This window comes from Malania oleifera, chromosome 8 (assembly GCF_029873635.1).
Source record: "Malania oleifera isolate guangnan ecotype guangnan chromosome 8, ASM2987363v1, whole genome shotgun sequence".
Classification (NCBI taxonomy): Eukaryota; Viridiplantae; Streptophyta; class Magnoliopsida; order Santalales; family Ximeniaceae; genus Malania; species Malania oleifera.
The window spans coordinates 34,968,436-34,995,361 of NC_080424.1; the positions used below are offsets into that span (position 1 = coordinate 34,968,436).

At 35.7% G+C, this 26,926-nt stretch overlaps 1 protein-coding gene across 1 annotated transcript; it reads left to right on the plus strand.

Moving 5' to 3' along the window:
* LOC131162353 (uncharacterized protein C57A10.07) lies at nt 1-26,926 on the plus strand. The gene is made up of 7 exons (XM_058118728.1): nt 1-1,111; nt 12,056-12,180; nt 12,675-15,630; nt 16,222-16,330; nt 23,108-23,238; nt 24,251-24,351; nt 26,263-26,926. The coding sequence occupies exons 1-3, from the start codon at nt 517-519 to the stop codon at nt 12,990-12,992; spliced, it is 1,038 nt and encodes a 345-aa protein (XP_057974711.1). The 5' UTR covers nt 1-516; the 3' UTR covers nt 12,993-15,630; nt 16,222-16,330; nt 23,108-23,238; nt 24,251-24,351; nt 26,263-26,926.

The window sequence follows — 26,926 nt, forward strand, 5'->3', positions numbered from 1 at the left end:
ATATAAAATCGAAGCAGTTCCATCATTTTTCCCGTCATTTTTTCTCCTTTCCTTCGAATTTGTTTTCGTTCCTCAAAATTTCCAAACCCGCGAAATACAAATTAGAAAACATTGACTTTAGAAGAGAAGAGGCAGTGCCTGTAAAGAATTTCCAGTTGTTAAGGAACCCCTGTGATTCCGTGAGCCTGGGTCTTCTTCCGTCAACGCTGGGTGGGCTGCTAACATTTCGCCTACTTGTGGTGCGATTTGTGCCAGATTATTATGTATTTGTTGTTGTAAATTTCATAAAACTGAAGTTTAGAGGGTGAAGAATGAGAAATTTTGTGCATTCATCGGTAGTTTTTAAATCTAGATGAAGATTGATTTTGTGCATTCATCGGTGCTCACAAATGTAAAGAGTCGCCAAGACAAGTGACTCCATAGATCGGATTGATTTCTGGCTAAATTTCCATCTGGGTATGCTTCAGTTACCTCCCTTTCTCAATCCATTGGCTGGATTCTTCCTATCATGATAACATGATTAACTATCCATTCGGATCAGGGAAAGGGAGTCCTAAGTCTTTCCATGCTTATCCTCGAGGCGACTTTGATTTAGAATCTGGAACCTCTAAAAGAGCGAGAAAGCGGAAAAATTCTCCACCTGGTCTTACCAAAATGCTGAAATCTTTTGGAAATCGTCTTATCTATTACTACAAATTGCATCCACTTCTTGTCTTCTTCGTTTCCTTGTCATTTGGGGTCTCAATTCTCATTGTTCTCTCTGTGTATGAGAGCCGGTTTCGGATGCTGACTAATTATCAAAATTTAGATACGGGTTCAGATGGTTATCCTTTTTCGAAGCTTCGGAATCTTGTAATGGTTGCAGGGCATTCAGTGTATACAAGTAGTTGTGGGAAGGCTGAAAATGAGGATTCGTGGTTTCTGGAGTCTTATCAGAAGCATCCGGGCCAAGCTGTAACTTTCTTAACTCATATACAGGAGGGAGTTGAAATCGCAGCTAAAGATGATAGAGCTTTACTGTTGTTTAGTGGGGGAGAAACTCGGAAAGATGCTGGTCCTCGAAGCGAGGCACAGAGTTATTGGGTTGTTGCTGACTCGAAAGGATGGTTTGGTGAGTTCTAGCGTTTTCCTTCTTTCGTTGGTGTTTTGGAATGCCTTGTTTTGAATAGAAATTATTTAATTTACATTTATGCATGCATGTTTTGGATTTTTTCTTGCTTATCTATGTATTAGAGATGGATAGTTATTTCATTAGGACAGTATAATCTCCTGTGGTATGTGAACACTTCTCTCTTTTGATGATTGCATTATTGGGCACTTGGCCACACATCACTTATTTGACCTGGACTCAAACACCAGTCTGGAGACCTTTTATAGACCCTATTTGATTAAAAACACATTAGAGATAACTGTGTTTTGCATTTTGGCTATGGATCCTATTCCAATGTAGTCACTTTATTACATAATTCATTTCATTTTACTTCCCATGGTTATTGCCCTTCAAACACTAGGTCACATGTGAATTTGTGTGCATTTATTATATGTATATACTATCTCCATTCTAAATTTAGGGCCATATCTGATACATTTAAGTCAACATTGGATGCAACTGTTGTCTCCCTGACCGCATACCCTAGCAAACCTCTAGTTAGGAGTTCCTTATTTCCAAGTTATAAGATTTTTTTGTGGTCTGTCATGAACTCGACATCAGTTGAAGTAAAACAGTGGAGTACCATTTCTGCACTTGCTGGCCATTCAAGCTTGAAAGTTTTGTTTGAAAAAACTAGTGTATGGGGGGCGTTTGTTTGCGCTGAATAGGCTCTAAATAGAGCTGGTTCACTTAATGGATTTTAAATTAAGAGGTTGGACCTGTTTGGTGGGATATTTGAATGGACTTTGAATACCTCCTATTTGGTCAGCAACAAACATGTTGCTTAATGTTGTTATGAGAGAGAGAGATTTGATGCAGCTGTTCCTCTCTCTCTCTCTCTCTCGCACCTCATAATCTGTGACAACCTTGATCAGTGGCAACCATCAAGAGATCTATGAATTTCTTTTTATCAAATTTATGAGTTTGTTCTCCGCAGATCTGCAATGGATGGCAAGCACCATGGGCTTTGATTTGCAATAACCGAAATCTCATTCACTTTGTTAGTTCTAATCCTTTTCTGCATTCATTATATTTTTCTTAGAATTTTGGTTGAAAGGGTGGTGCTTGATTTATTTGGAAGTTATGTTTTGCAATGGTTTTTTTCCTTGCTAGATCTACGATATGTTTTTTCACAAAAATTTTCAAAATTTTTTTAATGCATTGTGTGTGTGTGGTTTCTACTAGTTGTAGAGTGCGATTTAGAAGATTGTCTTTGTGAAATAAGTTTTCAGGAAAAAAAAAAAACTCAAACTTGTACTTCACCTGTGTAACACAAAGTTTTTATACACACAACTGGTCCTAAGCCTGATAAAGGAGTAAGGTTGTGTTAGGTAGCTGACATCTTATATCATGAATTCTTACAAAATTCACCTAGGTCAAGGGAATAGATCGAGTCAGTATAAAAGGGAGAAGGTTGATAAGTTACCATAAGAAACTAAGATTAGATTAGCAACTTGGAATATAGGGAATCTTATGGGAAAAAGTATGGAAATAGTGAAAATAATGTTTAGAAGGAAATTTAACTTAATCTGCCTTTAAGAGACAAAATGGGTAGGAGAGAAAGTTAGAAAAATTAAAAATCAGAATTTAAACTTTGGTACACTAGTAAAAAGAAACATAAAAACGGGGTGGATATTATTGTGGACAAAGACCTGAAAGATAATGTAACAAATGTTAAAAGAAAGGGGATGGGGTCATTAAAATCAGTATAGTTGTAGGCCTAGAGATAGTGAACGTCATTAGTGTGTATGCTCCCTAAATAGGCTTAGCAAAAAATCTTAAAAGGCAATTTAGGGAAGATATGGATAGTCTTTACAAGGGATATCAATGTTTGAAACGATATTCATAGGAGCTAATTTGAATGGTCACATTGGAAAGGATAATATAGGATATGAGAGGATATATGGAGGCCATGGATATAGAGATAAAAATTAGGCCGGTTATACAATCTTAGATTTTGTCATGTCTTACATTTTGGTTATATTGAATACTTGCTTTATAAAAAGAGAAAAACACTTAATAACTTCAAGAGTGGGTATAATAAAAGTCAAATGAATTTTTTTCTTAACTAAGAACGTAGATCGTCTATCTTGCAAGAATTGTAAAGTTATTCTAGGTAAAAGTTTGGCTACACAACACAGAGTTTTAGTATTAGATATACAAATTAAAAAATGGAAGAGAAGGAGTAGCATAAATCAACACAAGAGGGCTAGATGGTGAAACTTTAAGGGAGATAATATAATAAAATTCAAAGATAAAATGAACAAAGAGTGTGATTGGACAGTAGGGGATAAGGTTGATGTAAATATTATTTGGAATAAAATGACAAATTCTATCGTAAGGATAGAAAATAGGTTTTATGTGAGTCCAAAGGAAGATACTTATGTGGTAAAGAAAGTTGGTGGTGGGATCAAGAAGTCCAAAAATCCATTAAGATAAAAAGAAATTGGTGTAAAAATATGCCAAAATTGCAGAAATATAGAAAATCTTGAAAAATATAAAAAGTAAGAAAAAAATGCAAAAAAGATTATTAATGAAGTTGAACATAGATTTTATGATACTTTACGTACTAAAATAGATACAAAAGAAGGAGAAAAAAACATATATAAACTTACTAGAGCTACAAAAAGAAAATGCAAAGATTGGGGTGATGTAAAATGTATAAGGCACGAGAATGGTAATGCTTTAATTAGAGAATAAGACAAGAGAAAGAGGTGGAGGAGATACTTTGATAAGTTGTTTACTGAAAACCAAAATGAAAATTGAGCTTGGAAGTGACAAATGAGGAGAAGACTAAAAATTGGAAATTAAACACAAAATTAGAGTCCTTGAAGTTAAGATGACATTATAAAAGATGAAAAGTGAAAAATCTATAGAATCAAATAAAAATACCAATTGAAGTTTGGAAATGTTTAGGGGATAAAGGAATTATTTGGTTCACTAATCTATTTAACACTATTATAAAAACCAAGAAAATGCCAAAAGAATGGAGGAAAAGTATGTTAGCACCTTTGTATAAAAACAAAGCAATATTCAAAATTGTAATAACTATCATGGAATTAATATTATGAGTCATATGATGAAGTTAAGGGAAAGGCTAATTAAACATAGAATAAGATTAGAAATGAAGATTTCTGAAAATAAATTTGATTTTATACCTGGGAGATCAACAACAGAAGCTAATATCTTTTAAGAAGTTTAGTGGAAAAGTTTAGGGAAAAGAAGAGGGACTTGCATATGGTTTTTATTGACCTAGAAAAAGCTTATGATAGAGTACCTAGGGAAGTTCTTTGGTGGGTCTTAGAAAAGAAGGGAGATATACGAATAGAGATTTCCAATCACAATAGGTGTACATCAAGGTTCTACTTTGAGTCCTTATATTTTTACTTTAATAATTGATAAACTAACTAGAAATATCCAAAATTAGATCCCTTAGTGTATGTTGTTTGTAGATGATCCCTTAGTGCTTATGATGGAGTACCTAGGGAAGTTCTTTGGTGGGTCTTAGAAAAGAAGGGAGATATACGAATAGAGATTTTCCAATCACAATAGGTGTACATCAAGGTTCTACTTTGAGTCCTTATATTTTTACTTTAATAATTGATAAACTAACTAGAAATATCCAAAATTTGATCCCTTAGTGTATGTTGTTTGCAGATGATGTCGTGTTGATGGATGATAGTAGGAGCAGATTGGACTCTAAGTTAGGATTTTGGATAACCACATTAGAGTCTAAAGGGTTTAGGATACATAGGAATAAGATAGAATATATGAAATGTAATTTTAGTAATGTAAGGAGTAGCAATGGAGAGAAGATTACACTTGATAATCAAGAGATTAATTGCACCGATAGATTTAGATATCTTGATCTATTATGCAAGTGGAAGGAGAAATTGAAAAAGATGTAGTGCATAGAATTAAAACAAGTTAAGTAAAATAGAGGAGTGTGTTAGGTGTGTTGTGTGATCGTAGAATACCCTTAAAATTGAAAGGAAAGTTTATAAGATGGCTATAAGGTCAACTATGCTTTATGGTTCAGAATATTGGGCAACTTAAAAAGCATGTACGAAAAATAAAAGTTGCTGAGATGCGAATGTTAAGGTAGATGAGTGGTTTAACATTAAAAGATAAAGATAGAAATGAGCATATACGTAGTAATTTAAGTGTAACACTGGTTGAAAACAAGATAAGCGTCAACTTAGATGGTTTGGGCATTTGAAATGCAGGCTTAGTAAAGCACCTGTGAGGAAGAGTGAGTTAGTTATTGTTTCTGACATGAAAAGGTGTAGGGGTAGCTCTAAAATAACTTGAAATGAGGTAGTAAGGAAGGATTTGATAGCCTTTAATCTAATAGAGGAAAACGCTCTTGATTGAGTGAATTGGAGGAAAAGGATTCTTATAGTTGATCCACCTAGTTGGACTTAATGCTTGTTGTTGTTGTTGTTGTTGTTGTTGTTGTCCATGTTATGTTATGGACGAATCATTGAACAGGTCTTCTCTCCAATGTGAAATGGTTGTGGGGGAGGAATGGGGAGAGGACTTGATCTCCACTTGAATGCACTTGCATTTTTTATCATGCTCAAATTCTCAGCTACATGTATTATATTTTTTATTTTTTATTCAGTGGTTTTCCAAACAACTCAAATGATTGTTTTTCAGTGTTCAGTCAAACTCTGAATTTGGTTAAAAAATTCAGCACTCCATTCAGCATTCTGGACTTAATGCTTAATTTTATCAAACACCCTCCTATGTGTTTCCAAGTGGGTCTTAATGCGTCTTGGGGACCAGTTTTTCCTTCGATTCTTGAAAGTCATTAGGATGGATTACAGTAGATTTATATTGACTGACTGACCCTTCAATCAAAGAAGTCACTTTGCTTTTAGGCATGCTTTAATTATGTTGAGGTCAAATATTTCGAAACATTTTTATGTTAATATTTGACTTTCTTTGTGAAGGGGGGCTTTGGTGCAATGGTAGAATTGTTGCTATGTGATTTGGAGGTCACTTGTTTGAGGCATGGAAACAGCCGCTTGCAAAACTGCAAGGTAAGGCTGCGTATTAAGACCCATCATAGTCCACCCCTTCGCTGGACCCTGCATACGCGGGAGCTTTGTGCACTGGCCCTTTATTTGACTTACTTTTTGTAAACTATGTTAGGCTCTTAGAAACACTTCTGGAAAGCTTGATGAACAAATGCTTACATTAATAAAAATAGTCTTATCTTAATTTTTGTGGAATTCATAGAATATGCAACCCTTCATTTAGATTTGCAACTCTGAAAGTGTTTTTTAATTGAGAGTTAGAAACTAGGGTCTCATATGATGGATAATAAGGTGAAATTTGAGGTTCTTTGCCTCATGATCCATCATTGTCCAGAAAGGATTGTCTTTAATGGATGCTTTTGCTTTGAAGAGTGAAGACCACATCATTCTAGAGTGCTGGGATCAATATTTATTTTCTGCTATTGGAATGAAAACTCCCTATTCTTGAAAAGAGAAACAAGCTGCATTGCTTTTGAATGTGGAGCTCGAAGCTTTATCCTGTCCCTTCCAAACTTTGGTAGGCAACTTTGTATGTGGATTTCCTCTTCTTGATATTATAAAAGTTTAGAGAGCTTTAGACTCAGGAGAAAGTAGGCCTTTGTGACACAACACATTTTTGAATGTCTATTCTTTTGAAGAAGTCAGATTGAATCTGGTTTAGTTTTAGACCATAAAAAAGTTTGCATGAGAGCTATTAAATGGCTCTGGACTCGAAAACTTTAAATCTAGGTTTCACTTCTTTTTCATTGAGACCCAAAATGAAGAGTTAAAAGCTATGTATTTTTAAACTGCAGTTGGTGGAATGTCATCTTGAAATCGTTTTTCTATTTATTGTGACCCAACTTCTTTCATTGTTAGTATTTGAATGTAAATTATTGTTAAATCCTAAACCTGACAGATTGACTGGTTGCGGTGAAAAAAAATTCTTTTGCTGGAAATGTAGTAATGTTTAAAGCATTGTGGGAATGTATTGAGGCAGGGTAACAACAAAGAGGATTTTGTGGTCTTTTATCCTGATTCCTTGAAGGCTTTAAATGATGCCAGGGTAATGAGGCCCTTGCCCTAGATTGTATCTCTGATCAGGTTGTGTTTCTTTTTGGGCTTCAACAACCTTCCTAATTCTCTTTTTGTGATATTTGATAAAGTTTGGCTTTAATAATGGTGGGGAATGGGAATGCATCTGTGTCTTTTGAAATAATGCTGGTAGAAGAAGAAAGGCTGGTTAGTATGAAGATAACAACCTATTCAGTTCTGGAAAATGGTTCTATTTCCCATTTCCAGTTTTCTAAAGACTTAGAAAAATGCCATCCTATTCAAGTTTTCTGACTGTTAATGGTTATTTTAGTCATTTAGTATTATTAGTGTGTTGTGTTATGTAATAAATAATAGTTAGTGAGGGTATTATGGTCATTGGTATGTACTTGACAAGTATTATAGATAGAGGAAGAGGCCTATCTTCTTGATTGGGTCTTCCATTTTACTTTATTATTCAACAAGGTATCAGAGAATGATCCTGAGACCTAAACTCTAATTCTCAAAGTCACCATCAAAACTGAAGCCTAAAACCCTAAAACCACTGCATGTCTACCATCATAGAATAATTTCCAGCAGCATTATGGCCCCAAAAAACAGCCAGCAGCTGCCAGAAGCCAGAACAGTCACCAGAAATTTCCTGGGCGACACTGTCAGTTCAGGAAAACAAACACCACTATAGATTTTGTAAAATCAACACCATAGTCACTCACAGACATTCTCGATTTGCCCCCACTGAAATCCTATCTCTAGAACTTCTCCCACGTATCCTCATGCACTGGTTGGAGGGCCGACTCTCCATTGCAATGCGTGAAGCTAATTTCAGGCATGTTTCAGGCCTGCATTCATCCAACAGTGCTCGAATCCCTCTATAACATATCATCTGAGTTTTTTGTGTTGGTTTTTGTCCAAAGCTCTCTCCTTTTTTGGTTGTTCATTTGTGGCACCTAGGGACTGGTTGTTTGATGCTTCTCACAACTTTTTGTCAATAGTTATTGAGTTTATTGGGGCCTGAAATGGTGGTATTTTCTATGTTTTTGATTCATTCGCCATGTTCTTGTGGTTTGAACCCGTTGTCAAAGATTGTGTGTGTTGGGTTGGAGTCAGTGAATTCCAAAAACATGTTGTTCCTGTGTATTTCTGATTTTCTGGTCTATTAAGGTGGTGTTTCCCTTGTCAATGGTTTATTTGAGTGAACAATGCACTATAATTGTCTCAGAGAAGGTGTATTCAAGGTTCTTGCATTATCAAGCATCCCGACAAGCATCTTATCACATTGCATCTTTTGCTCAGAAAAGATGTTGTCTGTATGTCATTTGGTATCTCTCACACTAGTCCCTGGGTTAACAACTATACTACTACTGACAATATGACATGTGGCATCAACTTCTTTTCTTCTCTCGAGCATTCTAAAAATTTACCTCAAGTTATCCTTGTTGATGTGTACATTATTGCAATTAAGGGGGATAGGAACAGTAAATCCTACTCCCATCTCTCTTTCTTTTGTTTTGTATATTCTTAGATGCCCCTTGAACCTCATGTTAGCAAAATTAAAAACTCACTAAATGCCTTGTAACCTTCTTTCCTAATTTTATTCTTATTTAGGATCTAAAGATGAGGAAGACGATTGAAATAGGATGTGAGGTTGGTGGACTTTACTACTTTAAGTTGCTCTCTTCTCCAATTGCCTATAGTGTCGTTGCCACACCTTATCAAATTCATTGTCGCCTTGGTCATCCTTCATTGGACAACTTAGAACAGCTAGTCATGCCATGTCAAAGTTGGGGTTTCGGTACTTTGGTACTTTTGCCGATGACTACTCTAGAATGACTTGGTTGTATTTAATGGAAGACCGTTCTAAATTGTTTAATGCCTTTTGTGCTTTATGTTGTCAAATAAGGACTAAATTTGATATGCCATTTTGGATACTTCATAGTGATAATGCTAAGGAGCGCCTTAGTACTCAATTTGCTGCCTATATGACTAACTTTGGCATAATCTATCAGTCATATTGTGCCCACATTTTGCAACAAAATGGAGTTGCAGAGCGAAAATACAAACATATTTTGGAAGTCCTTCATACCCAATTGCACCAAATGAATGTCCCCAATGTTTTTTGGAGTGATGATTTGGTCACCGCTTGCTCTCTCATCAACAAAATGCCATCTTCTGTCTTTGGTGTAAAATCTCATATTCAATTATCTTCCTTATCGCTCCTTTGTTCTCCCTTTCTTCTCAAATATTTGGCTGTGAGTTTTTTGTTCATTAGTTAGATCCAAGAACGGATAAGATGGATACTCATGCTAGCAAATGTATTTTTTTTTTTTTGGGTTATTCCTATACTTAAAAAGGATATTAATGTTGTAGCCCTACTTAACATTGGTTCTTTGTCTTTACTGAAGTCAACTTTTTTTAAGTCTACACTATACTATTCTAATTCCTTGAGTTTTGTGGACCTTGATGAGTCCCTTCCTTTGCCTAGCCTTCCTAATCCTAACCTATTTTCTCCACCTAGTCCTCTTACATCTTCATTCAATTTGAGTCCTTCTCGTCGCTTGGATCATCCCAATTTGCAAGTGAATACATGATGACTTAAGAGGGGGAGAGGCTCCTCTAGCTTCCACTTCTAAGCCTCTAGTTCCCTCGTCAAGTGATCCTATTTCCCCAAGTGGTTGATCCTCCTATTTCTATTTGAAAAGGTAAACTCATTTGTACCCAACGTCCAATCTTTAATTTTTTTCTTATGATTTCCTGTTGCCCCCATATTACTGTTTTGTTAATAGTCTGTTTTTTATTACTCTTCCAAAGTCTATTTTTGATGCCATGTTCCATTTTGGGTGGAAGAATGCAATGATATAAGAGATGCTTGTGCTACAGGATAATGATACTCGGGCATTGGTACCTCTTCCTCCTAATAAGTCTATGGTTGCTTGTTGTTGGGTGTACGCAGTGAAGGTCAATCTAGATGGTTTCGTGGCTCCATTGAAGGCTCGCCTTGTTGCTAAGGGATATATTCAAGTCTATTTTTTCAACTATTCAAACACAGTCTCCCTTGTTTCCAAATTTGCTTCATTATGTTTGTTCATCTCTTTAGCCACAGCCTATTATTTGCCTTGCGTCAGTTAGATGTCAAGTGTGTTTTTAGGAGGAGGTTTATATGGAGCAACCACCTAGGTTAATTGCTTAGGTGGAACTAGGCCTAATGTGTCGGCTTATGAAGTCATTATACAGTTTAAAGCAATCTCCTAGGGCATGGTTTGGTCGATTCAATGTTGTAGTACTTGAGTTTGGCATTCAATAGTATGCTTTTATTGTCATACTCCATTTGGTAAGATTCAGCTTATTGTGTATGTGGATGATATTGTGATTACTGGTGATGATGATCAATGTATCCATTGCCTAAATGAGACATCTCACTCTGGTGCACTGGTTTGGGATTTTTCAGAGGAATTAATTTCCACAAGTTACATAGATATTGGAGGAACATTTTGGCATGTTAATCTTTTATCTTTTTGATATTTATTAATCGTTCTTTTTTGGATTGTTCCAGGCATTTTTTGGGAGATGTCTCATTTTGGATTTTTATTCTAATCATTGTATCAATTATCTTCATTCTTTTATCAGTGTACCTATTTTCTAACTTGATAATCTAATCCTAGTCTCTTGAACTAGCTTCTTTACCCATCCATCTTTAGAATGATGTGGGAACTATTTGACATTGTACCGGGTGTTGACACGTTGTGTCACTTCCGGGTGACGACCTAGCCCATCCTTGCCCATTTTTCACTATACTCCGGTATAAGTGCGATACATAACTTGTATCGGATGCCTTATATGGATTGAGTTATATTTGTAATGAGCTTGGCACATATGATATATATGCTCTAACTTAATGGAGTGTTTAACGGAATTCTTGTACCTTATTTCTTATGGTATAAATATTTTTGTTGAGGAGACAATTGGATCGCAACACTTAACAGCGACAACTAGAATTGCAGTAAAAATAGTCTTGCAAGTGGCAGTGATGGGTATGGTGGTGGGGTGTTAATGGTGGCCTGAAGTGTTTCTGTAGTGATAGCAGCACTAAAGGGGTGGTGATGTTGGTAAGTAACTACTGTGATAGCAGTAATAGTGGTAAGGAGCAATGGTGATGGTTTTTCTGGGGATGTCATTTACAGATGACACTGCTGTAGTCGGTGCATCTGCTAGGTTGGTGTGGAGGTCATGGTCTTGCGTCTTGATGGACATGGTATTATATAGTTGCCAATAATGTTGCAGTTGCTGTGAAGGTTGTGAAGGCAGTGTGGGTGATCGAATGGTCATGTTGTGGACCTGTGGTAGTGATACGAGGGAAAAATAAAACATTCGTTTCTGAAATCATTAATTTTTTCTCAACTGAAAAGTTGTTCTTTTCCATACTTTGCTAACCCATTGACTACACCGGACTATTGTATTGCTTTTTTCCTTCCTATAGCAAGAGGTATTTTAATCATTCTGTAAATTGGTGCCTTAAATTACAACCAGAATTCTGAGCTGGGTTTTTTTTGTTCATGATGCCAATTGAATTATATGTTTCATACTGAAATTGTTTAAAATAAAAAATAAAAAAGAAAGAAATAAATGTCTATATTAACCTAATCAACTTGGCAAACTTTACTGCTCTGCATTTTTCTATGGTCTAGAGTGCCTAATTGCTGCTGCAGAAGAAAATTACATTGTGATTCTTGTCTTGTCTACTGCATTTTTTTTCTTATGCATTTAAATGTATACTTTGCATGAAAGTTTTGATGGTCCAATCAATTTGAACTCGGCCTTGATATTGTTTGTACAGGCAAGCAAGAAGACGTCAGGTGGAGAGCACTCACTGAAGAGCATGCAAGGGACAGCTTTGAAAACCTTCTGTTTAGTGTGTGTCGGTTCCGGGAGCTTACTGGCACATATCCTCACAATATAACTGTAAGCACATTTTATTAGGAGCATACTTACCATCCGTATAAAAGCTGAAGTACATTGAACTAATTTGAAACTAGTGACCTTGGGACTATAAACTGTCATTTTCTTTGACATTTTCTGCAACAATTTTTTTCAAAACGAACTTAATGATCTGCACGTTTTCTTTGTGTGAAACTGAATTTATTAGTCGGTTGTCTGCACCTTTGTTGAAATATAATTGAACCTTGTGCTTAGGTCTTACAACTACAACTAACCCTTTGGTAGGAGAGTAGACACATTTGTACACATTTGTTCTTTTAGTTGCCTCAATCGGTCAATTCAGACCACCAACTACAACCGACCCTATTGCAGGAGAGTAGGCATAATTGTTCCTTGACTTGCTTCAATCTAAACCATCGCAGTTGGATACTTTTTTCTTGCACAGCTGCTTTTTGCCCTTGTTTTTGGTGCTGAATTTTATCCTTATCCTTGAATTTTTATTTTTGATTTGGACTCAGGTTGTAAGTTATGATTTCAAGGAAGAGAGATTTGCGCATCTTCATCGCTCTGCAATCAGGTTTCCTGAGTCGAGGTTTTTCTACTCTGGTACACCAGCTTCATCGACTTCCAAAGAAGCAGCCATGAGAGGTGAAGCATTAGTGAGGGCTCAATTTCTAGCAGACCCATATGGGTGCTTAGGGTCTCTACGTCTCAAGAAACTGGGTCGTGATCCATTTCACAGGTCAATTCCATATCCCAATGGATGCCCCGAAATTCAAGGGTTGTTTAGGCATTGTGAAGCAACCCCTTACCTAGGCTTTCTTCCTTGGGCTTAGGAAAGTTCGACCTTTGATTTACTGTGTTTTTTTTTTTTTACTGTTATACAAGTTAGGAGAAAACATCCAAAATCATGTAGCAAGCTGCTTGCATAGTGAAGCTGTATCAGATGAGGATGTGCAGTGGTAAAACACAATTGTCTGGTTATGCATCTTTTGTGGGCTCTGTTATTGTCATGGTATTTGCAGTCACAGAACTTCTTAAAGCAATTAATTTAGTAGAGATTTTTGGACGGAATTAATACCTAAAAAATAGTCATTCCATAGAGAACCATTTCAGCTGATGGGGCATACCCTTTTCCTTTTTTGTTTCAAAGAAATGTATATCTAACTAGCAATGCGCACCTCTCACTTGTTACCACAAAAAATGCAGACTTGGATTGTTTTTTGATTAAATTTGAAATATAATAATAAGTTTTGAGTTTAAATAATTATAAAGATTTTGAACACTTAAAATTTGGGAAGTGGTTTGTTCGAGCTATTGAAATTTTTAGGTAAAATACATTGTGTTGATCTTTTTTGAAGTTGTGAAATTTGAGGGGCATTGGAGTTTTATAGAAAGGTAGTTAAAGGGGAAAAAAAAAATGTTAGATAATAAGAAGCTAAAGCAATTATGGAAGCTACAAAGATTTTTTTTTTTTTAATTTTAAAAAATTAGTTTATTAAATTACTTATATACCCATAATTTCTAAATATTTTAGTTAAGGATAACTTGTATATTAAGGGACATTTTAGGAAAGGTGACTGAAGGAAAAAAAAAATTATTGAAAATGATTTTGTGTTATATATATATATATATATTATCAATTTAAATGTTGAATTTATTTTTATTTTTTTTGGAATGGTGAAGTCTTTTAAAATTAAGTTTTTACAACCTGAAATATTAAGACTTCAGTTTTGGAATTTAGATTGTCTGAAGAAGTTGTACCATAGTTCGAGTTTTTGTAACTGAATTTCGTTAACGAGTCCTATTTTAGAAACTCAGTTTCTTGCCATGTAGCCTATCACCCTTCCTCCATGCATGCCATGCACGTACACAGACACTCTCTTCCCTCTCTCTCCAAACAGTTAATCTCTCCCCTCCCCCCTCTCTGCCGATCATGCAAGCTCTCTTTCATGAAGAGCACCACGCACTCTACACACTCATTAATATTTTAAAGAAAATGAATTTTGATGTGGAGAAACTCAATCCTCCCTTTCTTAATTATGATGGTAAAGTAAGGTGGATACAAGATATATTACTGAGGGTGATAATGGTCATCGATATTGGCATTAAAGCTTCGTGTGTAATGAATTAAGTGTCAAAATTACATAATTAAGTACTTAAATAGTGTATTAATAAATTATTATAATATGAATAAGAGCCTAATTATACATATAATTTTAGTAATTAAGCTTAATTGATAAGAGCTGACATTTTGCACTTAAATATTTAAATTGTGGCAGTGTTGTGAAGGTGGCAGTGTTGCGCTAGCAGAAAAGAAGAGAAGAAAAAGAAAAAAATAATAATAAATGAACAAAAAAGGGCAGCACACACTCGGGCAGCACAGGATTACATCCAGTAGCTAGGACTAGCGCTGGCAGTGGGCAGTATTGTGAGTGCAGTGCTGGTCGGCCAACAGTGTTGGAAAGGGAGACGCGCGCAACTGGGGAAGAATAAAAGAATAGGAGAAAAGGAGGAGCAAGTGAAAAATATACACAGCAACAGGGGAGGCTCTCGGCCAAGGGAACTGTGCGCAGGAGAGGCTCTTGGTCTGGGAGTTCTTGGCTTGGAGGGCAGTGCCGAAATCTCCCTTTCTCTTCCTTTATCTTTCTTCTTCCTTTTTTTTGCTGTAAATGAATTTTTTCTGGGCTAATTTGTTTCAAAAAATTCAGATTTTAAACATGTTAGGCTAAATTTTAAGCTTAGGATTCAAGGGAATGACCCGTGACTATTTTGGGCTGGATTTCCTTCTTTCCATAGAGCTTTAATGCTCAACTTTCTGGGTTGTATTTCATTGTATATTTAGAAAATACTGAAGTTCTAGGTTCTTGGTCTTGATTAAATGTAGACACAAGTGATGCTTGAACTAGTAGTAAGATTTTGATGGTTTTCTTTCATTACTTAAATTTGTTATACAATCTATTAAGTATTTTGGATTATACTGAAATTGTGGGCTAAATATTGTATTATCCAATCATATGGTTGAGAGAAGAGGAAATTAGAGGTACGTCCATTATCAAATCAAAAATTGGTGAAACTTGCATCTCAAGTGTTTGATTAATTATCTCTTACAAGCTCAATTCAATTTCTACACATTTACTTTGAAGTGCTTAGTTATTGGTAATTTTAGATACATAGATTCATCATCATCTTCAAGCCCTAATTGTGCTTGAACCTCATTTTTATCTTTTCTGGTTCATTACTTTAATTATTTAGCTTACTAATTGTTTTGTAATTTCTTATCACCATAAATGATAATATGATTTCTTGTGTTATAACTGAGACCATAATGCTTGCATAGTTCTCATTGTCCCCTTGAATTCAATATTGAGACTCACCCTTGTCTTACTTTGACAGCTTCTGCGCTTGAAAGTCAAAATCATTAGCTAATCAAGTTTTTGGCATTGTTACCAGGGACAATTGGTGTTTTATGAGGTATTATTTTTTTTGAAAAAGAAGTTGAAGTGTTAATATTATGAACCTCTTCACAGATTTGATGACATCTAATCCCATTTTTCTTTGTTTTTCTTTTTTTTTTCTTTTCTATTTTTAGTTGGTGTTCTTTTCATTCTATAGAATTTCTGTTGTTGTTTATGTCTGGTTGGTTTCGAAATAGTTCAGGTTGTTTGGTTCGAAATCAATACATTGCAAACCTTGATTTTGACACTTGCAATTTATCATTTGATTTAGCATAAGTATCACTTGATTCAGCATATGAACATTCATCTAAAACTTGTAGCATCATAGCTGGAAAAGAAAACATGCAGGGGGTTATCCGAATAGAACACTTAGAGAATATTTGAATCTTGTTAGGACCACCACTCCATCATGCATCATTACACCTTTGAATGCTTATAATTTCAATTTCAAACCTAGCACGATACCGTTACTACCACATTTTCATGGGATGGAGTCCGAAAATCCCTATTTGCACCTTAGGGAACTTGAGGAAGTATGTTCTACATTTTTGGATCAAAATTGTATTGAGGAGTGATTAGATTGAAGTTGTTTCCTTTTTCTCTCAAGGATAAAGAAAAAACATGGTTAAATGCGTTGGGTTCTTATCTCCGCCACCGACATTCCTACAGAAGCGGATTTGTCATAGGAGCGGCGTAGGCACCACTCCTGGGAAAAGGTATACTCCCTCTCTTTTCTCAATTTCTCCTTAAATCTTCAGTTAAATCAACGATCGGGCACCACCACGGGGTTCTAATCTCGATCTTCATTATTTTGGAAGGAACAAATTTTTAATTTGGGGTTCCTAGGCCCCACTCCAAAGCGAGAGTGTGATTTAGGGAATTAAGAAAATTAGTTATTTTCGGGAGTTTAAATGTTATTTGAAATTTATGGGCTTACTAAATGTTAAAATAGTATTTTATTTATGGTTGATTTGATTAAATTAGGGTTATTGAATCAGGATTTGGGTAAGCGCCGCATGCATTGTTTTGGGGTCCCTACTAGTGTAGTTTTAGGAAATCAGGTAAGGGAAATATATTAAACCAGTATTTTTAAGGAAATAACCGATGAAAAATGAAAATTTTATGTGTATATGTATATGATTTTCACGTGAATTCTGAAAAGCCGACTGTTTGAATTGTAAATTTTTGAGCCTAGGGTTGTGCTACTAGATATTATTTGCTAAAATGGGAAGTTAAAATGACAGATTTTCTAGATAATTGTGTAAGAAATTAAATGTATATTTTCAATATATTAATGATGAATGTGGGTTGACTTATTTTACAGTAAACATATGAAATATGTTGTTAAATTGTGTAACATAAGTAAAATGAAGTTTCTGTATTGAACTATGATATATGTATAAAATGCAGGAAAAGCTGGAAATGTATTAAGAATTAAAAAGTGATATGATTTATTTTACATGTGTTTGAGAATGTTAAATTACAATGTATGGTTTGAGAACTCCGGTGGACCAGAATAGGCACAAGACTGTTGCGGGTATTTTTGGTAGCGCTAGTGCACCCACGCGTCTTAGAGAGAGTGTGGAGATGGAATGGTCGATTGTGCTAGGAAGGGTAGGGTCCCCTTGGAGTCTAGACCAGTATGGGAACATCCAAACGGACCTACAGGCTGTAGAATGTGGTTGATTTAACTTTGGAGGGCCGACCGGGATTAAGTCCAGCCTTAGGGCTGCACAACCCGTCATAGGATGGAAGCATGACAGTTATTTCTCCATCAGTATAGAGAGTTCTAAACGCATAATTGTTAATTTAACCAGTGATAATATGATAATAGCATATATGATCAGAACAAAAGATATAAGAACAGCAGACAAGAATGATATGAAAACAGAGAAATGTGAAAGTTAAGAACATGAAAAAATAAATGATGCAAAGATAGCAACATACAGAGTAATGTAGTAAAGTATTATCAGTGTTAAACGTAATAGTATTATATGTATTAAGGGTGAGGTATACTCTCCACCTGAGGCTTGCTGAAAAAAGCGAGTGCCCTGATAGGTATCAGATGTAGTTGTGGGCTACATAACGTATTAAGGTAGAGGGAAGCTACTTGTATGTGCGGGTAAACTTCCTTATTCTCGAGAGCCTTTGCTGTTAAACATTTGTATGAATGTTGTGAATACGAGATAAATCATCCACCTAAGGGCTTACTGAGTAAGGTAAGTGCCCTGATATGTTTCAGTTGTGATTGTAGGTTGCTTAAGGTATCAGAGCAAAGGAGTGCTACTTGTATGGGCGGGTAAAATACCTTACATGTGTTTGATTAGAAACAGAGAATGATTTCATAATTGTGGTTTCATTTGAAAATGATGAAGATATATGTTGTGCACAAACCTCATGATAGCCACATACTGATTTAATGCATTCCATCCTTACTGAGATGTGTCTCACCCAATAGTTGAATTTTATCTTTTTCAGGACCTTCGCATGACCGAGCTTAGAGAGCTCGGGGCTATTGTAGCATTTTTGAGAGAGAGGGTATAGACTTTTGGATGTGTATACTTTTAGGTTTGTTTATGTTTTCTGAGATGTATGATTATGAATACTAGTTGTTGGAAGATGATTTTGAGAGGTATATATGTAGATACTCTGGTATATTATTGTGGAATTATTATTACTTCCGCTCTGACAGGTAAATGGTTAATGTGGCATCCGGGCCCCACCAAGCAGGTTTGGGGCATCACAGAACATGATTTTATTTACAATAACACTCCAAACCCGAACTGTTCCAGCATCTTTTCCTCAAAGATTCCTTTACATAAAAATAAACATCATGCTGAGATTTTAGACATTTTTAGACAAGTTCGCATTAACATTCCTCTTCTTGATGTTATTCAGCAAATCCCAGTATATGCAAAATTTTTGAAGGATTTGCGTACAGTCAAGAGGAAGCTTAATGTGCAAATGAAGGCATTTCTCATGGAACAAGTTAGTGCCATTATTCAATCCAACACTCCTCCTAACTATAAGGATCCAGGTTCTCTAACAATAACTTGTGTTATAGGAAGCTCAAAAATAGGCAAAACATTACTAGACTAAGGTTCTAGTTTGAATTTTCTTCCTTACAACACTTATGAGCAACTTGGTTTAGGAGAGTTGAAACCAACTTCCATCATCTTACAATTGGTTGATCGTTCAATTAAAAAGCCTAGGGGAGTTGTGGAAGATGTGCCAGTGCAAGTTGATAAGTTTTACAATCTCGTTGATTTTTTGGTGTTGGATGTTTAATTAACTCCTCACTCTATTTTTCAGGCACTTATCATTTTAGGGAGGCCATTTTTGCCTACTTCCAATGTTTTGATAAATTTTCGAAGTGGTATCCTTAAATTCACCTTTGAAAATATGACATTAGAGCTAAATGTGTTTAACACTTGCAGGCAACCCCAAGCTTTAAGATAACTTTTGGAAGTGAATATGTTGGAATCTCTACTTGATGAAGAACTTTCTTGTTAGAGTAACAGAATCAAATGAAGCATGTTTTGTCTGAAACCTTAAAAAACATTGACCTATCTGATGTTAAGGTAGTGAATTCTGGTGAAGGTACCAAAGTAGACTCGTTGTGGCGACTCAAATTTGAAGACCTACCACTTCAATCCATAAACCAACAACCATCAGATGAAGTCCCGCAACCTCCGGTTTTGAAACCACAACCTAAGACATTGAAATATGTTTTTCTTGGGCCTACTAACACTTTTCCATGTACTCTCTCATCTTCTTTGTCAGTTAAGCAAGACAAGCAGCTCCTACGAGTCCTCAAGCGACATAAAGGAGCGCTTGGATGGTCGGTTTCTGATATCAAAGGAATAAGGCCCACCATTTGCACACATCAAATTTTTTCTGGAGGAAAATTCATCACCAACTCGAGTGATGTAAAAGAGGCTGAATCCCACAATGAAGGAGGTGGTAAAGAATGAAGTCTTGAAACTCTTGGATGTAGGTATCATGTAGAGACATGAAAAAATTTAATTAATGAAAATAATAAAGGAAAAGAAAAGAAAGAGAAAGAAAAAGAAGGAAAAAGGAATTATAAAAGGGGCATCAGCAGGGACTCATCGACAAACTCATTGTCTTCATCGACGAACGTCCTTCTAGGTCTCATCGACGAATACATGTGTCTCATCAACGAGGAGATACCGAAAGCAGATAATTTTAGGCTATTAAGGGTTCATTGACCAACCCATTACCTTCGTCGATGAATGCCCTTTGTGGTTCGTCGATAAGTACACATGTCTAGTCAACAAATGCTTGTGACCAGCGGTCTATATATATGTTAAAATCATATTTCAGCGAGAAAATTCATTTCCTCTTCACTCTCTCTCTCTAACCTTCGGTTCCTCCCCCTTCTTCCTTCGATTTTGACTTCTTTTCATCCCATTTTGACGATCAGAAGCCACTACGGGGTTCGTGGGGAGATTCTCTACAACTTAATCAGAACGGATTGTTGATTTGGAGTCCTTGGACACCACTCCAAAATCAGGGTTAGTAAGTTATTTTAGGGTTTAAATGATTATTTGGGATATGTGGACCTAGGGAATGTGTTAGATGATAAATATTTTGGGATTAAGTTGATTGAACTAGGGATAATGCAAATTCAGGGTTTGGAGTTCTAAACGACACAGGCGTGGTTTAGGGTTTTTCAATAGGCTTCTCAGGAAACAAGTAAGGGGATAGATTAAGTCAGGTATTTTCATAAAAATTAATTATTGAATATATAGAATTTGATTCAGAAATTTATATATGGTTTAGTATAGTTTTTTTTTTGGAATATTGGCATTGAACTGAGTAAACCTTGAAAACAGATTTAATACTATTTTGTCAGTAAAATATGTTTTTCCCGGCCAGTTAATATATCATAGTGTAGTACTCGCTTATGTGTGGCATGAGTATAAATTTTACTGTGAATAATGATATGTCAGAATATGTATGATTTCACAGAACAAACATGATTTGACGACAATTTTTAGAAAAAAAAAAACTATAAAAGGAATAGAAATTATATTTTCACTATATTGTGATATTCAATTGGTGCAAATGTCGTGATATTCAGCCGGCGCAGATGCTGTGATATTCAGCCGGCACAGATGCCATGATATTTCAGCCGGCGCAGATGCCATAATATTTCAGTCGGCCCAAATGTTGTGACTAGATATGTTATAACATTTATTCAGGAAATATTATCATTACAAATGTTATACAGAATTATGAAATATTTATATAACAGTATTATGAAATATATTATATGATAGCATAACCTCGGATGGCTTAGTTTAGATTCAGAGCACGGTACCGTAGCTATTCAGATCAGGTATTGCTACCACACAACTCAGATAGAGTGTGGGAGATCGATAGTCGATTGAGCCCAGAGAAGAGTAGTGTGTCCCCCTGGTAGTCTGGACCAGGCTAGGCAGGCCAATCGTACTTACAGATTTATCAGTTTTGGCTTAGCGTGGTGGGCCAACCATTGTTAGGTCCCGCCTACAGGTCGCACAACCCAGTCATGTGGGGTTAATAGATGAAACCAACTAGCTATCCTTCCAGGGTATGATTTCAGTATTATACAGATATAGCAGATGATTTATATGTATACAGAAATCTAGTATGACACAGTATGTTTTATGGAAATATGATTTATTCAGATTTATACAGAATAGTTTTACCTGATTATTAAATGTAGTTAAATTATGTACAGATTTTCCTTACTTATCAGATACAGTTTAATATGTACTGTATATGTTATAATACAATAATACTCATGTTGCCACACACTGATTTTAGTCTATCTCCCTTACTAAGAGGTGTCTAATCCCACCAATACAAACATTTCAGGAAACTTAGACAGACGAGTGGAGCGAGCTCCGAGATAGAGGAGGCTGTTAGTGCTACCCTAGTTGAAGGGAAAGTAGTTGGTTTGAGATTAGGATGGATTTTGGGATCTGACCTTAGGATATTTATGGTCCTTTTTGGGATGTATATTTGTATTTTTGGTTACATTAAAACTCTAGTATTGTATATAAGGTTAAGGATATTTTGGTTTTCACTGCATAGTTGTCATGTATGTATGGACAGGTATATCCCCGGTTTCCCTTGGGGTCTAGGTTGATTTGGTTTATGTTTTATTGTATCAGAGTTATTGTTATTATTATTATTATTATGTGGAAAAAATATAGCAGAGTTTTTGGGTTCGTGACATATCATCTATCCCATCTTAGACAGTTAATGGGTAAGTCCTACTCAAGTAGTTCTTAAGAAATCTGGGATTACAATCATGAAAAATGAAAAAGATAAGTTAATCCTAACTAAAACCACCACAAGATGGTGCATGTGCATTGATATTAGGAAGCTAAATGTTGTCACAAGAAAGAAGCATTTTTCATTACCATTTTTAGACCAAACTTTGGAAAGAGTTGCGGGCCATGCTTTTATTGTTTTCTTGATGGTTTTTGGGGATATTATCAAATTGAAATAGCCTCTGAAGATCAAGAAAAAAGTACTTTCACTCGCCCTTTTGGAACTTTTGCATTTAGGAGAATGCCCTTTGGACTTTGTAATGCACCTACCACATTTCAACGATGCATATTGAGCATTTTTAGTGACATGATTGAGCATATATTGGAAGTGTTTATGGATGATTTTTCATTGTATGGTGATTCTTTTGATGCATGCCTTACTAACCTCACCTCTATTTTTTCTTAATGTGAAGAGAAAAACCTGCTTTTAAATTGGGAAAAATGTCATTTTATGGTGCAGCAAGGTATTGTTCTTGGGCACATCATTTCAGCTCAAGGCATTGAAGTTGAAAAGTCCAAAATTGATCTAATATCAACTCTACGTATCCAAAAACTGTCAAGGATATTAAATCATTTTTAGGACATGCCGATTTCTATATGTGTTTTACCAAGAACTTTAGTTTCATATCGAGACCTTTGTGTGAGTTGTTAGCTAAGGATTGTGTTTTTACTTGGATTGATGCATGTCAAGTTGCTTTTGAGCAACTCAAATCCATGTTGGTCATTGCACCTATAATTCAACCACCTGATTGGTCATTACCTTTTGAGATCATGTGTGATGCTAGTGATTTTTCTATAGGTGTTGTTCTTGGTCAGCAAAGAGAAAAACTTCCATTTGTGATTTACTATGTAAGCAATACACTTTATGCAGTTCAAAAAAATTATTCCACCATTGAGAAAGAGTTGCTAGCAATTGTTTTTGCTTTGGAAAAATTTAGAGCTTACATTTTAGGCTCTCCAGTTGTTTTATTCACTAACCATGCATCCCTTAAGTATTTGCTCACTAAAAAGGATGCCAAAACTTGGCTAATTAGATGGATTTCGTTGTTGCAGGAATTTAATATCATCATCAAGTGGAGAATGTGGTTGTTGACCACTTATCTCGACTCATTGTTGAAAATTCTAAACATTATATTTCTGTTTCAGATTCTTTTCCTGATGAACAACTTCTAGATGTTGATTCTTTGCCTTGATTTGCTGATATTGTCAATTTCTTGGTAACAAGACATACCCCACCACATTGGAGCCCTCAAGGCATCAAAAATTTAAAATTCGAGGTCAGATCTTTCTTTTATGATGACCCATATTTATTCAAATATTGCTCTGATCAAATTTTGAGCAGGTGTATACCTAATTATGATATTCCATACATATTAAATTTTTTTCATGCTAGTGTGTTTGGAGGCCACTTTTCAGCTAAGAAAACGGTGGCTAAAATCTTCCATGTGGTTACTATTGTCCCCACAAGTTGAAGGATGCTTATAATTTTTGTAAAGCATGTGAACCATGCCAAAAGTTAGGTGGAATTACCCATACAAACATGATGCCCCTACAACCCATTTTAGCATTAGAAATTTTTTATTGTTAGGGGATTGATTTTATGGGCCCTTTTCTATCTTCCTTTGGTTATCTTTACATCCTTCTTGTTGTGGACTACGTTTCCAAATGGGTTGAGGCAATACCATGTTGGACCAATGATTATCATATGGTGTTGAAATTTTCGGAAGATAACATTTTCAATCGGTTTGGGATGCCAAGAGTTTAATTAGTGATGGAGGATCTCACTTTTGTAATAAATGTTTGCTGCCTTAATGAAAAAATATGAGGTCCGTCGCAAAATTTCAACTCCTTATCATCCCCAAACCAATGGTGAAGCTAAGTTGGCCAACCGCGAATTCAAAGTCATTCTTGAGAACACAGTCAACCCAAATAGGAAAGATTTGTCTTTGTGGCTTTCTGACAATTTATGGCCTTATAGGACAACTTTTAAGACTATCCTGGGTATGTCCTTTTATCAGTTGATTTACGGTAAGGCATGTCACCTCCTTATTGAGGTAGAACACAAGGCTTATTGGGTTGTCAAGCACTTTAATTTTGCTATTGATGAATATGATGTTTTAAGGAAATTGAAACTGAATGAATTAGAGGAGTTGAGATGTTATGCCTATGACAATGCCAAACTCTACAAGGAGAAAACTAAGGCTTTCCATGATAAGAAAATTCTGAGGAAGAGTTTCCTCCCCAATCAAAAGGTTCTCCTCTATAACTCAAGGCTCCATGTGTTCACAGGTAAACTTCAATCCAAATGGAGTGATCCTTATATTGTTCAAACGGTGTTTCCTCATGGGGCTACTGAAATCCTTAATCCACACAACGGTCATATTTTTAAGGTAAATGGCTAATGGCTCAAACCTTTTCTTCACAACTTTTCACTAGAGGATACCACCATCCATTTGCTGGTTCCCGATCCTCCAGCTATACCATGATGTTTTACTTTTCCTTCATTTTAGTTTATTTTGCATTATCTTGTTTTATTTTTAGTTTTGCAGGTACATTTTATTTTAGTTTCATTTTTTGTCCTTTACTTCTCTACCCAAGTACCCCTTTACTCCTCTTATTATCACTCTCTTGTTTTTATTTTAATCATTGAAGGCAATGCTCACTTTAAGTTCGGTAGTGGAGAGTCTTCTTGTTCCTTTGCATGCTAGGTGGTTTCTATGTGTCCCTCTAGTTTGATTGAGTTCTCAATGTTCACCTTCATGAAAATTCTTGGATAAATTCCACATTGTCTATTTTCAATTCTTTATTCTTGTGAAAGGAGTGTGGGAATTATGGGTTGCAGTAACTCCAATTGGTTCGGGTTTTAGCTCAACATAGAAGTTTATGTCATACTCAGTCACTTAGGAAAGGGAAATGCATGTTTAAGTTGCTGATTGCTATACTTGATTGTGCACAAGTGAAATGCCTTGGTTGCCTTTCTATTTCACTAAGTCAAGCCCAATGTTGCAGCTAACAAGAACTCTAATGAACCATACGTTAATGGCTATAAATAAATAAATATATATATATATATATAAATATATGAAAAAAAATTGAGAAAAGGGATAAGGCAGAGATCAAGAAAAATCATTGTGAGCTTTGGAAAAGGCTACCTATCACTGAGGCTTTCAACAAAATGAATAAGGCTTGTGCTAAATTGATGAAGAAAAAAAAAGGTCTTTTAAAGTGTGATAGCATATTAGCGTGAAAGCTGCCATGGTAATGGTTTTGAAGTAGAGTAAAATCACTTGTGATTCTTCTTGACAAGTTTTTGGTATTGGGAAAGATCCAATAGAATGTGACAGTCAACCTTGGTAATCCAGTCACACACTTGCTGTACTTTGTGAGATGCAATCTTCTACACATTTATCCTACTTGAGTATTGAATATGCCATGAGTTTTTACAAGAGCTTTAATCTGATCGGTTTTAGTTTCAATACCCATTTTGATGATAATATCTAGTCTATGTCATAGATCTTTGACTTCAGTAAGGATGGATGAAAGTCAAGAGTTCTTCTCTCTTAGTTGTTCTTTTTACTAGATACTAGTAAAACGTTAGTTAGAGGGTATGATTAAGTGTCAAAATTACATAATTAAGTATCTAAGTGTGTTAATTGGTTATTGAAAAATGGTTTAAGAGCCTAATTATGCATATGATTTTAACAATTGAGCTAAATTGATAAGAGCTCATATTTTGCACTTAGGAATATTTAAATTGTAGCCCTTGAAATAATAAAAAACACAAGTGACTCCTACCCCTAGAACCATTATTCCATTTTTTGCCCTTAAATTAATGAGTTGATTAATTTTTGTAGGGTATTTTTGGAGATAAAATATAGCAACCAAGTGGCTGAGTTGGAGAGGAAATTTGGCTAGCATATGCAAGAGGAGTTGGGACCCGAGAGGAGGGAAGGCTAGGAATGAAAATAGGAGAGCTAAGAATTAAAAATTAGGGGGACAGCAAAATAGTGTTGTTGTGGCAGTTCTATGAAGGTGGATGTGCTGTGCTGGTAGAAAAACAAAGTAAAAAAAGAAAAATAAATAAAATTAAAGAACAAAAAAGGGCAGCACACACTCTAGCACCAGGTGAGTACATGCAGCAGCTAGGACTGGCGCTGGCAATGGGCAGTGCTATGAGTGTGATGTGTTCCTAAAATGTGCTATTTTAGGCCCCCCTTTACTTATGTTTTATTCTCATTTTCATTGTAATTATCCCTTTTTATCATAGTTCAGAGTTACACGTTGTTTGTTTCATGTTTCAGGAAATTGGAGCTTAAACTAAGGAGTTAAGCAATGCAAGAATCCAAGGAAGCAATTGGGAAGCACAAGGTTCAACCAAATGCTCGACCAGGTCTCCAAGGTCGTGTACCATCCAACGCAACATGATCATGTTCAACCAAGTGGTGCGACCAAGCAGTCACAAGGAGCGACCAGCATGAAATGAAGACTCCAAAGTGTTGATTAATTGAAGAATCACAAAATACCTCAACCAAAGCACGACCAAGAGATGTTGAAGGTGCGACCAGGTCGAGGAAGCCAACAACTGAACAAGAAGATTTTCCAGATTGGCTTGACCACGGTGCGACCATGAGAAGTCCAAGGTGCGACTAGGTTAACTTTCATCAAGTTTAGAAATTTGCTGTGTGAGATTTTGGACAAAACTTTCCTGATTTTAATTTGATCGTGTGTAAACCCTTTTGGGTATAAAATCAAACTTCAAATAGGTGATTAGGGTTCCCTCTTGGCTCCTCCTTGATTAATAACAGACCTTGAGTGCCGATTAGAGCCATTTTGATTAGTTTTCAATTCTTTGTTTTGTTCAATTTTGAGTTGTAATCTCCCTTTCGATTCTTCAAGGTCCTATGACAAACCTTGAATTCATATTGGTGCCATAGATTTGTGGTAGTGTAGTTGGGTTCTCCTTTG